The sequence below is a fragment of the Jatropha curcas genome, chromosome 7 (assembly GCF_041381405.1).
Source record: "Jatropha curcas cultivar XTBG-Jc1 chromosome 7, XTBG_Jcur_1.0, whole genome shotgun sequence".
Lineage (NCBI taxonomy): Eukaryota > Viridiplantae > Streptophyta > Magnoliopsida > Malpighiales > Euphorbiaceae > Jatropha > Jatropha curcas.
The window spans coordinates 22,426,706-22,440,106 of record NC_143157.1 but is presented as its reverse complement, the minus strand read 5'-3'; the positions used below and the strand labels follow the sequence as shown (position 1 = coordinate 22,440,106).

At 33.4% G+C, this 13,401-nt stretch overlaps 1 protein-coding gene across 1 annotated transcript; it reads right to left on the bottom strand.

Moving 5' to 3' along the window:
- Nucleotides 1–3,698: 3,698 nt before the first annotated feature.
- On the bottom strand, nt 3,699–5,936 carry LOC105644261 (E3 ubiquitin-protein ligase RMA3). Its single transcript, XM_012229554.4, has 2 exons — nt 5,668–5,936; nt 3,699–4,652 (listed from the first exon to the last, which is right to left on the bottom strand). Exon 2 carries the CDS (start codon nt 4,645–4,647, stop codon nt 3,871–3,873), a length of 777 nt encoding a protein of 258 aa, XP_012084944.1. The 5' UTR covers nt 4,648–4,652; nt 5,668–5,936; the 3' UTR covers nt 3,699–3,870.
- Between the last annotated feature and the right edge of the window lie 7,465 nt (nt 5,937–13,401).

Genomic DNA, 13,401 nt, shown 5'->3' with positions numbered 1-13,401 from the left:
ATTGCATTTTGCAGGGTCCTGTAAAGTACGAGAAACGTGTACGGTTTGTGGTGACAGAATTAGAACATGGATGAGCAACTGCATGTGGCTTATCTGCTTTTGAGTCACCTGTCGGTGTTTTTTAGCTTTGTTTATCAATTATATTCATAAATGGAACTTTCTTGGATTATTTAATATATATATATTTTAATTATTTGTAAGTTTTTATTAATGTATAATTGGCACTCAAATAGTTGCAGAACTAACTACTTGCAACTTGCAAAACTAACTCTGACTCTATTAGCCAGGAATGGCTATAAGAGTTTTAAAATAAGGGAAGATTGTTTATATATTCACCCAGTAAATTTGATAACGAGAATTGGTGTTGCAACCCATTTCTGAGTTAGCTTTTAGCGTTTTGATCAAGTTAAAACTCTATTTTTATTAATTGTAGTGTTTGATAACATAATTTTTATAATAGCTTTTAGAGGTCGAGGGAATTACGTTATATACTCTAATGTTAGATTTTAATATTTAGCGTTTAGCTTTTCATTAAATTTTTTTGACAATTACACCTTTTTTTTTTCGAATTGATCAGTTAATTAAACAACTAATATCGTTTTTGTCATTTTAAGTTAAACAACAATTTGTATGAAATACTTATAATTTAAATCTCCATATAAACAATTACCCTCTATATAAACAGTTACCCGTTAAAAGTTAATACTTAATAGCTAACAACTGATAGAACAGTTACAATTACTAAAATAATTAATATTACCAAAGAGACTATTAATTAAAATATGAATATTTTTCATTGGGAAAAAAAATGAAAAAGACAATAACAAAGAGTAACAATTTTTTTTAAATGATAGATAACTATTGGGTAGATGTATGAATATATAGTTATACACTCAGTGTAAGTAAATATACTCTATTAAAATAAAATTGTTGAAGATTAGGTTCAACTTATCAATTTATCATTCAATGAATGTTAAGATTTTTAATTATCAGTTTATATCATGTTATTTTGGTAGAAAAATTTTCTAAATATATGCCTTCCAAATGAAGTGAATTCCAAAGAACATGAGATTTTCTCACATGGAAAAATATCTATTTTTATATATGGTGAGATCTACTTCAAGGTAGAGAGATGCACATGGATCTCTCTAAATAAGAACTACTCTATTTTGATATGCTTAATCTACAAATAATATGATAAGCTAAGGCAGTGTTGCATAATATAATTCAACACTTACAATAAAATTTTTTCAGCTATTTTTTAATTTTAAATTATTTTTAATATCTATTTAATAAAATTCTTAATTAAGTTTTTAATTATTTAATGTATCTACATAAAATTTGGATTGGGTTGGCTTGAATATTGGTCATTGAGCTTCAAATCAAGCAGTGGTTGATTATGGGAGGAGATATAAACTCTTCATATAAGCATATAAAAAAAGAATTATAATGAACCAACGAATGTTGAGACGAGTAATTCAGCACTTTTCTTTTTTAGTGAGATTGATTCTTATAGATGGAGCAAATGAAACACTTTATCTAGTAGCGGGTGGTTGAGATACTTTTTTAAGATAAAAGAAAAGAATTATAATGGAAAAATAAAAATATTAATATTTTTTTTTATCTATCCATAAAAAGTCAACTTTGTTCTTCCTTTAATTCCCTCATTTACTCTTTTGGCCATGGAGAGACAAGTCACCCCAATCTAAGATTTGAGGTGTATATAGTTCCAAAAATACTAGTTGTGAATTTGACCAAAAATGTATGAAATGTGCAATTTTTGAAACTCAAAATTTTAGTCAAAGAAGAGGGTATGGACTGTGGAGTGATTTCTGTAATTGCAAGTTGGCATTGAAGACTTTTCATGAGAGGAAGTATGGAAGAAATTGGAGAAGAAGAAGAAGAAGAGTTTTGATTGGGCTTTCTCTTATCCTATATTGATTGCCCCACTAGGCTTCCCATTTGGATAAGCAGTGTCGTCATATAATCCCTCAAAAACCTCAAACTAGTTTTGTTTGACTAATGGATTTGTTCTTTCTTTTGTACATGTGGGTTATATTATAAAACGTATATTTCTTTGTGAGTTCCTAACGGATAAAATTTTTGCTGATTAAGTGATTGAGATTAATTGATAGATGGCAATTACCTTTATTATGTAATTCATGGTATTATTTAAATTCAATACGTGATCCATCTAAATTAATTATTTTTCATTTGGGAATGATTCTCAAACTGTAAATTAATTTATTTGATTTCTTGTCTCGTTCCAAAATATGATCTATTTGATTCAATATAGAATAACAAAAAATATATGATTTTTGATAAATTTCAATATTTTTTATTTTAAAAGTGAATTAATATTATCGTATATATTTTATGCAATCAATTCAATTCAACTTTTATTATTTATTTTCTCGTATCGATTTAATGGGTATTTTAAATGAGTTTGGACAGGTACAAATATGGATAATAAAATTCTTAATGGATTCGAATATGGATATTTAAAATCGACTATAAAAGCTATTATAAAAAGTTCTCTTAATTTTTAAAAGTTATTATAAAGCTTATATTACTAAACTTTACAATTAATATAAATACAGTTTTGACTTGATCACACTAAAAGCTAGCTCAAAAATTATTGTCGAATAAAGCCTTAATCTACAATTACTATGCAAAGCAACTTGATTCAAACCCATTTTTGTATGATCCAAATTACCCAGACTCGAAATAACCAAAACCCAAAATGATCTGACCGGACTTGAACCACTAGTTTTGCTTGCCACTGTCTATTAGATGGTCAAGGGTCGTTTCGGAGAACATTCCAAGCACTGTTATTTCTCTAGTTATATGGAATCCTTCAATTCAAAGAACATGAAAGAATAATGTTTTTTGTTCCTTCTTTATTTCTTTTCTTCTTCTTCCTCTTCTTCTTGACCGAGGCACATGAATCACGTCAATTGCACATAAAAATAAAAAAAATCACGTCAAACGTTAACTCATCTTCATTCTTTATAGAAAAATTTTTTATTCATCAGAAGACTGAACTTGCCGAAATAACATCAAGATTTACACAACAGAATAATAGAATAATCTCCTTTTACTTAGCAATTAGATCATAAGTTCCAATTACCAAGTTTGAAGACTCAGTAATCATGAATGCCTGATCACAACGGAAGTCCGATGAGAGAATGCAAAAGATCGGCACCGACAACAAAGCTTCAAATAAATTAGGTCATAAGAATTTTCAAGTCTTACTACTTCGAACTTAATTCACTCTTCTAGAAGTCCTTTCAACCGTATGATAATGAGAAGTGTCAAAATTAACCGAACAATAGTAATAGCTAGAGACTAATTAATTACCATTTTTCCATTTTTCTTGCTAACATTGGTCAAAATTTGAGGCTAATCCGCTTACCTGCTAGATGTTTCAGTAATACATCTCAGATAGATGGTGAAACGGAATAGAGCAAGTTGAATATTACATTTGAATAGAAGCTCAGGACATGTTGGATTGGTGAAATAGGTGTACCCAGCTGAGCTGAGAGAATCACGAGTCCAAGGATGAGGGAAATATTGTAACTCACAAGATTTCTGTGGTTAAAAAAATTTACACAAACCATTAATTGTGCTAAGTTTCGAAGATAAAGAAACAGGTAGCACAGTATCATATTCAATAACTTTCACAGCAGAACACAAAATAATACCAAGTAATAATATGGAAGAATGACATTATTTACATGCAAAATTGCCTCGGGGAAAACTCAGAGTGAGTTTCCAGCAAAATTTCTAGCAGTATTGTTCCTGTGAGTATGCTCATTACTTCTTTCGGTTACTTTTATACAAATATACAAAAGCTGAAAACTAATGTAATCAAAACAACAGAAGACACAAAATGATGCAACAGAGCAGGAAGATGGTCACTCTATTTAGAGACTTTTCAAGCTGCATCTCGTGTCTCCTCATCCTCTGATTATAAGTTCCCATGAGAGGATTAGAATTTGGGTAAGAATAAGCAAACAAACTCGTGTCCGATGTCCCAAAGATTCTTGCAAATATCAACTCTCCAAACATTCCAATCATTGGATTGAAAATTTGTGTCATTGCAGCACCACCAATATTTGATGAGGCCATAGCTCCATAACCTCTGTAAGGGTTAGGGAAATATTGTTGTTGATGAAAGGTATGTGGTTGTGATTGTGACTGAACGAAGTTTGGATGAAGTTGCTGATTTTGACTCGTAATCAATGAATTCAGTGCAGGAAGTGGTCTACGGGGTATGACCACATCTAGAGAGGGTTTCTTTGATCCCGAATCAGTTCGGGATGTACCACGACCATAAAGGGGGACCAAGGAATTTGGAGAAATGTTAGCCTTACAAACGGGACATTTTGGCTGTTCCTCATCGGCATCCAGTGAAGAACTTTTAACATTCAACCATTTGTAAATGCATGGCCAACAATACAAATGACCGCAGAATGTAACAACAGGGTCTTGTGCTGAATCTAAGCATATATTGCAATCAAAACAATCCCCATTGTCACCTGACATACCTGTTGGGGATGAGACAGATTTCTGGTGCTGCTTACATTTGGAATCTTCAGATTCAACATGTACCTGAGGGGCAAAGAAATTCGGTTCCATAGGCATGCACCCTGTTTCAAAATTGAGGTTTGTTAGCATTCAGATGGAAAAATGCCAATATGTCGATCACTAAAAAATTCAAGGTATATATCTAGGCTCATAATATTCCTCATTATTGCCATCGATTAAGCAAGGGAGCAACAGAGAAAAACAATAGCAAAAAGAAAAAAAAAGGGGGGAAACAAAATAATTATATCCAATAACTTCCATGGTTCAAAAACAATTGTTCCCAAGATCAGCTACTCAAACACAGATATCCTGGAAATCCATAGGAGCACAAAGTAACAAGACTAAAATAGCTAGTTACAAAATATAAAAAAAATGAAAAGATAAAGAAATGTTGTCAAGCTTCAGTTCAATCAAACAGATATAACAAAAGGCAAAGATTCCATAAACCACTAATGAGGAATGAGAAGAACATAAGTACTGAACGTCATCATTCCTTCATCAAAATATCAGCTTCAAAATTGCCAATTTCTAAAATCATCCCTGCTCTTAATACATAAGCATAAAATCTCAGCTACACTTCCACATGGACAAGCATCGCAAAAGGGAATTCGAAAAGGAAATTCATACTTGAGAGGCAGTATATAATCTTAGTTATATTAGAAACGGAACCCTCAACTTTTTATTGGTTTATGGTATAAATCCAAATTCTCTTCTCCATAAGAAGCAAAACAGATTGCTTGCAGAGGCAAAGGTTTGTTAATTCCATTCCCAAAAACAAAAGCAGGATCAATAAAAGACTATCAAAATGAACAAACCAAACAATACAGAACCCACAATAACAGATAACCGTTTCAGAGTTCAATACAAGCCAAAGAAAAATCATAAAAATCAAACAAATTGCCAATTTGATCCAAATTTCAAAGAAATCTAAACCTCTCGCTTATCATAATTATCAATACCGTTTCTAATTAACAAGCCAATTAGCTCAGATTAGAAAGAAAAAGCACCAAACAACAAACAGAACACAATCACATCGCCCATTACACAATTAAAACCCAAAAGAAAGAGAGAGCATACCGATAATAGAAAAAGGCAGAAACAGATCAAATGGAGGGGAAGAAAATGGATAATCAACAGAGCTCGACGAAATCCAACGCAAAACCAATAAACCAAGCTGTTGATTTTGCTTAATTTGAACGTTCCCAAAACGATAAAGGGAGGTGATATTATAGATAGATATTAAAAACGGAGGCGCATGCGGATTAGGAGGTTTATATATAAATCGAGGGCCTATGCACAGATTTGGATAGAGTCGCGTTTGCTAATTTTAACGTTCTGGACCGGTTATTTCCTTTGCTTTCGAGTTTAAAACAAACAAATCACGTTTCACGTTAAATCAAATTTAAAATTGATTAGGTCATTATTTGGGTTTTATCTATTTATGGGCCCTTATTCCTTTTTTTTTTTTTTTTTTTGGAAATATATGACTCGTATATTTGACTTTTAGCTAACTCTAATTGGAATTCTAAATTAATGTGTTAAATTCTTCAAGATTCAACAAAGCTTGTTTCAATTTATTTAATAAATTTAATGAGAAAAATTGAATCTATTTATTAAATTCGTATTAATAAATAAATCAAGCTCAAATTTTACGATGATAATCTAAAATATACAAATATTTTTGTGGAGACAAAATTTATTAAATTTAAACTTGATGAGATTTTAAATCTTTCTCTATTTTTTAGAAGAAAGTGATCATCACATGTTCAGTCAAATCAAATCAACCCATGTTTTAGATTTAGGCTCTATAATTTTAGGATTTAGATTGGATTGAATTATTTAATTAGTTGTAATTCATATTATTTTATATAACTAATTAATTAACTTTTATTAATTAATTAATTAAAAAGAAAGAGATAAAAAAGAAGTGGAGTGCAGCTGAGCAAATCAATGGACACTCCTCAATCAGCTGTTTATGTACAGAAGGTGTAGCTAAATGAGCCAATGATAGAAATACATTAAAGTGAATCTTTTAGTACCTGTCTATGAATTTGTAAAGGGAGTAAAGAAACAACGTTGAAGGCCCAACTAAATTCTCTAACAAAACAAATCAAACTCAATCAATTTAATTTTTCAAGCATTATTTTTATTTTTCCTAAATACTATTCATTTATGTTTCCTATAATTACAATTTTATTTTAATACAAGCAATCAGATATTTTTTATATTCAAGTAATTAAATTCTCTTTACTTTTCAAATGATCAAAACTTTCTTTTACAATTTTCTTTATTCAATTTAACTAATTGCACAGTTGATGAAGTATATAACCGCGAATCTAATTCAAAGTTAAATAAAGTATTGGTTAGGTGGCTTGCAAATCCCACATCGAAAGAAAGGGAAGGGAATAGAGAGTTGTTTGGCTATAAAAGGAGCTTAGCTCCTGAAGTTTTATTCATTCCAAAACTTGTCTTCCAATTCTTAAGTGGGTTAGACAAGTTTCTCTCCTCTCTCAATTTGTATATTTCTTTAGTGAAATATAAATTTAGTAGTGTCCGAGGACATAGGCAAAATTGGCCGAACCTCGTTAAATTTTGGTATTCTCTTTTATTTATTGCTTTTGTCTTTATTTATTTAATAGCTATTGTTGGGTAAAAATATTTTTGGTGGTTATTGTCTAATTAATTACTTCTAGGTAAATTCTGTCTAGGCAAGTGGGTTTTAAGTGAGACCATTTGTGACTCCTCCACTTACCTGGGAATTTACTTAGTGTAGTTAATAAGTACAGTAATTCACAAATTGCTTTTGGTGGAAAAAGCCCAATTTCCACAACAATTGGTATCAGAGCCAAGGTTACTAAGTATTTACTGTGGTTGCAGCATAGTCTGATCTGCCACATAAAAAAGGTTCCTTGGTTGTGTTCCACATTTTGAAAATTGATTTTATAGCTATTAGATATTTAAAGCAGAAATGACAGACGGAAAGAAAAATACCACACCTGTTACAGCATCAACCTTCGTAAGAAATGCTGTATCAAATGCAAGATTTACAGTGGAGATTTTCGATGGGACCGGTCATTTCGGCATGTGGCAAAGTGAAGTTCTAGACGCTCTCTTTCAGCAAGGTCTAGATGTTGCTATTGAAAAAGAGAAACCAAACGAGATGGAGGAAAGTGAATGGAAGACCATCAATCGTCTGGCATGTGGTACAATTCGGTCATGTCTTTCTAGAGAGCAAAAATATGCTTTCTCGAAAGAAACTTCTGCGAACAAATTGTGGAAGGCATTGGAGGAGAAATTTTTGAAGAAAAACAATCAGAATAAACTCTTCATGAAGAAGAAATTGTATCGCTTCGATTATGTTCCTGGTACCACTATGAATGAACACATCACAAAATTTAATCAGTTGGTGGGTGATTTGTTTAATTTGGATGTGATATTTGGAGACGAAGATTTGGCAGTGTTGTTGCTAGCATCTCTTCCTGATGAATTTGAACATCTTACAACGACTCTAATCTATGGGAATAAAGATGTGACTTTCAGTGAAGTTTGTGTTGATCTTTACAGCCATGAACTGAGAAAGATAGAAAAGAAGGAAAAGGCAACTGAAGCAGAAGCTCTGGTGGTTGGAGGTCGTTCACGAAGCCAAAAGAAAGGGGGAAAGAAAAGTAGATCCCGTTCAAGATCCAGAGTTGAAAAAGATGAGTGTGCCTTTTGTCGTGAGAAAGGTCACTGGAAGAAAAATTGCCCAAAGCTGAAAGCCAAAGGCAAAGCTGTTATTAATTCAAACATAGCTGAGTGTGATGATGAAGACTCAGACTTCTCATTAGTTATCATGACATCTATAGACAATTCATCAGCAAATTTGTCAAGTTCTAGTGAGGTATGGCTGCTAGACTCTGCATGCAGTCATCATATGAGTCCCCACCGGGACTGGTTTTTTGACTTTAAAGAACTTGAAAATGAAGTTGTCTATACTGCAAATAATGTTCCTTGCTTCACAGAAGGGATTGGTTCAGTCCGTTTAAAGAATCATGATGGGTCAATCAGGATCCTGACTGATGTTCGATATGTACCGAGTTTGACAAAGAATCTCATTTCAGTGGGAGTCTTAGAATCAAAAGGACTCACTGTAATTGCAAAAAATGGAGTGATGAAAGTCATCTCAGGTGCACTTGTGGTGATGAAAGGAGTTCGGAGAAGGAATAATTTGTATTACTATCAGTGTAATACAATTATTGGATCGACAGCAACAGTTGTTTCTAGTGATGACAAAGAGTTGGAAACAACTAGATTGTGGCATAGGCGTTTGGGACATGCAGGTGAAAAATCCTTGAAAAGATTGTCAGATCAGGGATTATTGAAAAATGTCAAAACCTGCAAGTTGGACTTCTGTGAGCATTGCACCAAAGGAAAGCAGACAAGAGTGAAATTTGGCACCGGAATCCATAATACCAAGGGTATTTTGGACTATGTTCACTCTGATGTATGGGGACCCTCTACAACAGCTTCTTTGAGTGGTAAACACTATTATGTGACCTTTGTTGATGATTTCTCTCGAAGGGTTTGGGTGTATACCTTGAAGTCAAAAGATGAAGTGCTTAAAGTTTTCCTTAAATGGAAAAAATTAGTGGAAACTCAGACTGGCAGACGCATCAAATGTCTCCGAACAGACAATGGAGGAGAATACAAAAATGATGCTTTTGATAAAATCTGTGCAGATGAAGGCATTGTTCGACACTTCACAGTTAGAAATACACCTCAGCAGAATGGGGTGGCAGAACGTATGAACCGAACGTTGCTGGAGAAAGTTCGGTGTATGTTGTCTAATGCTGGGTTAGACAAGAAATTTTGGGCTGAGGCTTTGTCATATGCGTGCCATCTCATTAATCGATTACCATCAACTGCTATTGGTGGCAAAACACCTATAGAGGTATGGTGTGGAGAACCTGCTAATGATTATGATTCCTTACGTGTATTTGGTTCCACTGCATATTATCATGTTAAGGAATCGAAGCTGGATCCAAGAGCTAAGAAAGCCATTTTCATGGGGATAAGCACCGGTGTTAAAGGCTATCGACTATGGTGTACAGAATCAAAGAAAATAATCTTTAGCAGAGATGTCACTTTTGATGAATCTACCATGTTAAAAAAGGTGACAGTAGAGAAGCCAGATGGTACTCCACAACAGGTGGAGGATACTCCCAAACAGGTGGAGTTTGATAGAAAAATCCCAGTGGCAAGTACTGAACCTGCAGAAACTCCTGAGGTAGAAGGAGGTTCAGATGAAGAAGAGGTTCAACTCCAAGAACCTCCACAGCAACTTGAGTCAATTGCACTTGATAGGCCAAGGAGAGTTATAAGAAAGCCTGCTCGTTTTGATGATATGGTGGCCTATGCATCTCCAATTGCAGATGATAGCATTCCATCCACTTTCAATGAAGCTGTCAAAAGTTCAGAAGAAGTAAAGTGGAGAAAAGCTATGGAAGATGAAATGAAGTCCCTTTATAAGAATCAGACGTGGAACTTAGTTGATCCACCAAAGGGAAAGAAGGCAATTGGATGCAAATGGGTATATGCAAAGAAAGATGGATTTCCTGACAGAGACAGTGTTCACTATAAGGCAAGGTTGGTAGCTAAAGGCTACGCTCAGACGGAGGGAATTGATTATAATGAAGTATTTTCTCCAGTTGTAAAACATTCCTCCATTCGGATTTTGTTAGCCTTGGTAGCACAGTTTGATTTGGAACTAGTTCAATTGGATGTAAAAACTGCATTTTTACATGGAGATCTGGAAGAGGAAATCTATATGACTCAGCCAGAAGGATTCAAGGTTGTTGGAAAGGAAAATATGGTATGCAAACTTGAAAAATCGCTTTATGGATTGAAGCAATCTCCGAGGCAGTGGTACAAGCGATTTGATAAGTTTATGCAAAGGCAGAAGTACACAAGAAGTAAATACGATCATTGTGTGTATTTGCGCAAGCTACAAGATGGCTCTTTCATTTATCTACTTTTGTATGTTGATGATATGCTAATAGCTTCAAAGAATAAACAAGAAATTGAGAATTTGAAGAATCAGTTGAATCAAGAATTTGAAATGAAAGATCTGGGCGAAGCAAAAAGGATTCTCGGCATGGAGATAACCAGAGATAGGAAATTGGGGAGACTTTGTCTGAATCAGAAGCAATATCTGAGAAAAATACTAAAGCGTTTTGGTATGGATGACAAAACCAAACCTGTTAGTACACCTCTTGCTCCTCATTTCAAACTCAGTGCAGCTCAGTCGCCAAAAAATGATGCAGAACGGGAATACATGTCAAGAGTTCCCTATGCAAATGCTGTAGGTAGCTTGATGTATGCTATGGTGTGTACAAGACCTGAAATTTCACAGGCAGTTGGAGTTGTGAGCAGATACATGCATGATCCTGGCAAGGAGCATTGGCAAGCTGTGAAATGGATTCTGCGGTACCTTCAGAACACCGTGGATGTTGGATTGATTTTTGAGCAGGATAAGAATAGTGGTCAACGCATAGTCGGATACTGTGATTCTGATTATGCCGGTGATTTGGATAAACGTCGATCAACTACTGGTTATGTGTTTACTCTTGCAAAAGCACCAGTTAGTTGGAAGTCTACTTTACAGTCAACAGTGGCTTTGTCTACAACAGAGGCAGAGTACATGGCAGTTACAGAGGCTGTTAAGGAGGCAATTTGGCTTCAAGGATTGCTTGATGAATTGGGAATTAGGCAAAACAACATTGTTGTACATTGCGATAGTCAAAGTGCTATTCACTTGGCAAAGAACCAAGTTTATCATGCAAGGACGAAGCATATCGATGTTCGATTTCATTTTGTCAGAGAAATTCTGGAGGAAAGATAGGTTCAACTCCAGAAGATTCAGACTGCTGAAAATCCTGCTGATATGTTGACAAAAGTGGTGACAGCTGTCAAGTTCAAACATTGTTTGGACTTGATCAATATTGTTAAAAATTGAAGCTTGGCATTGCCAAGCACATTTGAAGACATTACAACTTTGTGAGAGAAAGAGCAGAAGCTTGCATTGGTGGGATTTTCGCCAAGGTGGAGATTATTGGTTAGGTGGCTTGCAAATCCCACATCGAAAGAAAGGAAAGGGAATAGGGAGTTGTTTGGCTATAAAAGGAGCTTAGCTCCTGAAGTTTTATTCATTCCAAAACTTGTCTTCCAATTCTTAAGTGGATTAGACAAGTTTCTCTCCTCTCTCAATTTGTATATTTCTTTAGTGAAATATAAATTTAGTAGTGTCCGAGGACGTAGGCAAAATTGGCCGAACCTCGTTAAATTTTGGTATTCTCTTTTATTTATTGCTTTTGTCTTTATTTATTTAATAGTTATTGTTGGGTAAAAATATTTTTGGTGGTTATTGTCTAATTAATTACTTCTAGATAAATTCTGTCTAGGCAAGTGGGTTTTAAGTGAGACCATTTGTGACTCCTCCACTTATCTGGGAATTTACTTAGTGTAGTTAGTAAGTACAGTAATTCACAAATTGCTTTTGGTGGAAAAAGCCCAATTTCCACAATATAAAGCACATTTATTTTTACGGTTTGTGTACTACACATGTTTAGCACGTCCATAAATTCTAATTCAAGCTGTTAGTCAGCCGCACTGATTTGTTGACTATTAAATATTAGTTATAATTTTTCTTTTATATTATTTAGATTTTATAATGTTAAAATAAACTTCATACATGATTAATATGAATACAACTGTTAATTAATAAAACAGTAGTGTGTATATATATACACACGTACACTTCAGTTCAATTTATAATTATCATTTATTTCAAATTTATTATAACTATATATATATGTACAATTCTTCAGTATTATCTAACAAATACATTAAAATGTATATACGTGTATATATAAAAGTTTTTGTAAAACATTTAAACATGTAATTAATATTCAATAGCAAATTTACTTCCAACTTAAAAACAAAAAGACATATCATGTTTTATTGTCTACACACATATATTATGAATTTCAAATTTGATGAGGGAAAAAAAATATGAATAACATAATAGGGAAGGTACTTTGTAATAATTTAATAATTATTTGTAAAAATATATTAATTAATTATAACATAAGTAAATTAATTGTCCAATCAAAATTTTCTAAAAAGACAATAATTATTTCCAAAATTTGTAAAAAGAAAGAGAAAATAGAACGCAGAGAGAGAGAGAGAGGAGAGTTAAACCAATCTTCTTAAAAAAAGTCATTAAACCAAATTTGGCAAATAAATACAGGCCATTGGATTTTTTTTTTCTACCTAGTCATTACTGACTAGACGACGAAATAAATAAATAAATAAATACTTTTAGATAAAAATAAATAAATATCTTTCCACGTAAGCGCCCACCAATCCTCCGAAAGAAGAATCGAGACAGCGCTTGGTTTGGTAGCTACATATAACACGTGGCTGAAGATCAGGCATTGATGAGGATGACAGAGTTGACCATATGGTAACTTCTTTGATGGTTTTGGTGGTCCATGATTCTAGAAGTTTCTGGGTTGAGCGAACTTCGGTTCAACTAAATAACTGGTTTGGTTAGGATTTCTTGCCCATTGCCTTGACAATGAACCAAAGGACGGACCAATTGTTCCCTTCATTTAAAAAATAATTACAGTCTAAAAAATAACCTGACCTATGCCTTCCATTCCGTAACAGCTGATTTCTAGCGTACCTAAATCACCGTGAAAATCTTTTTTACTGCTTGAGAATCCATAGTCTGCAATGTATTAGAAGGAAATAGGCAAAATTGACATGCAA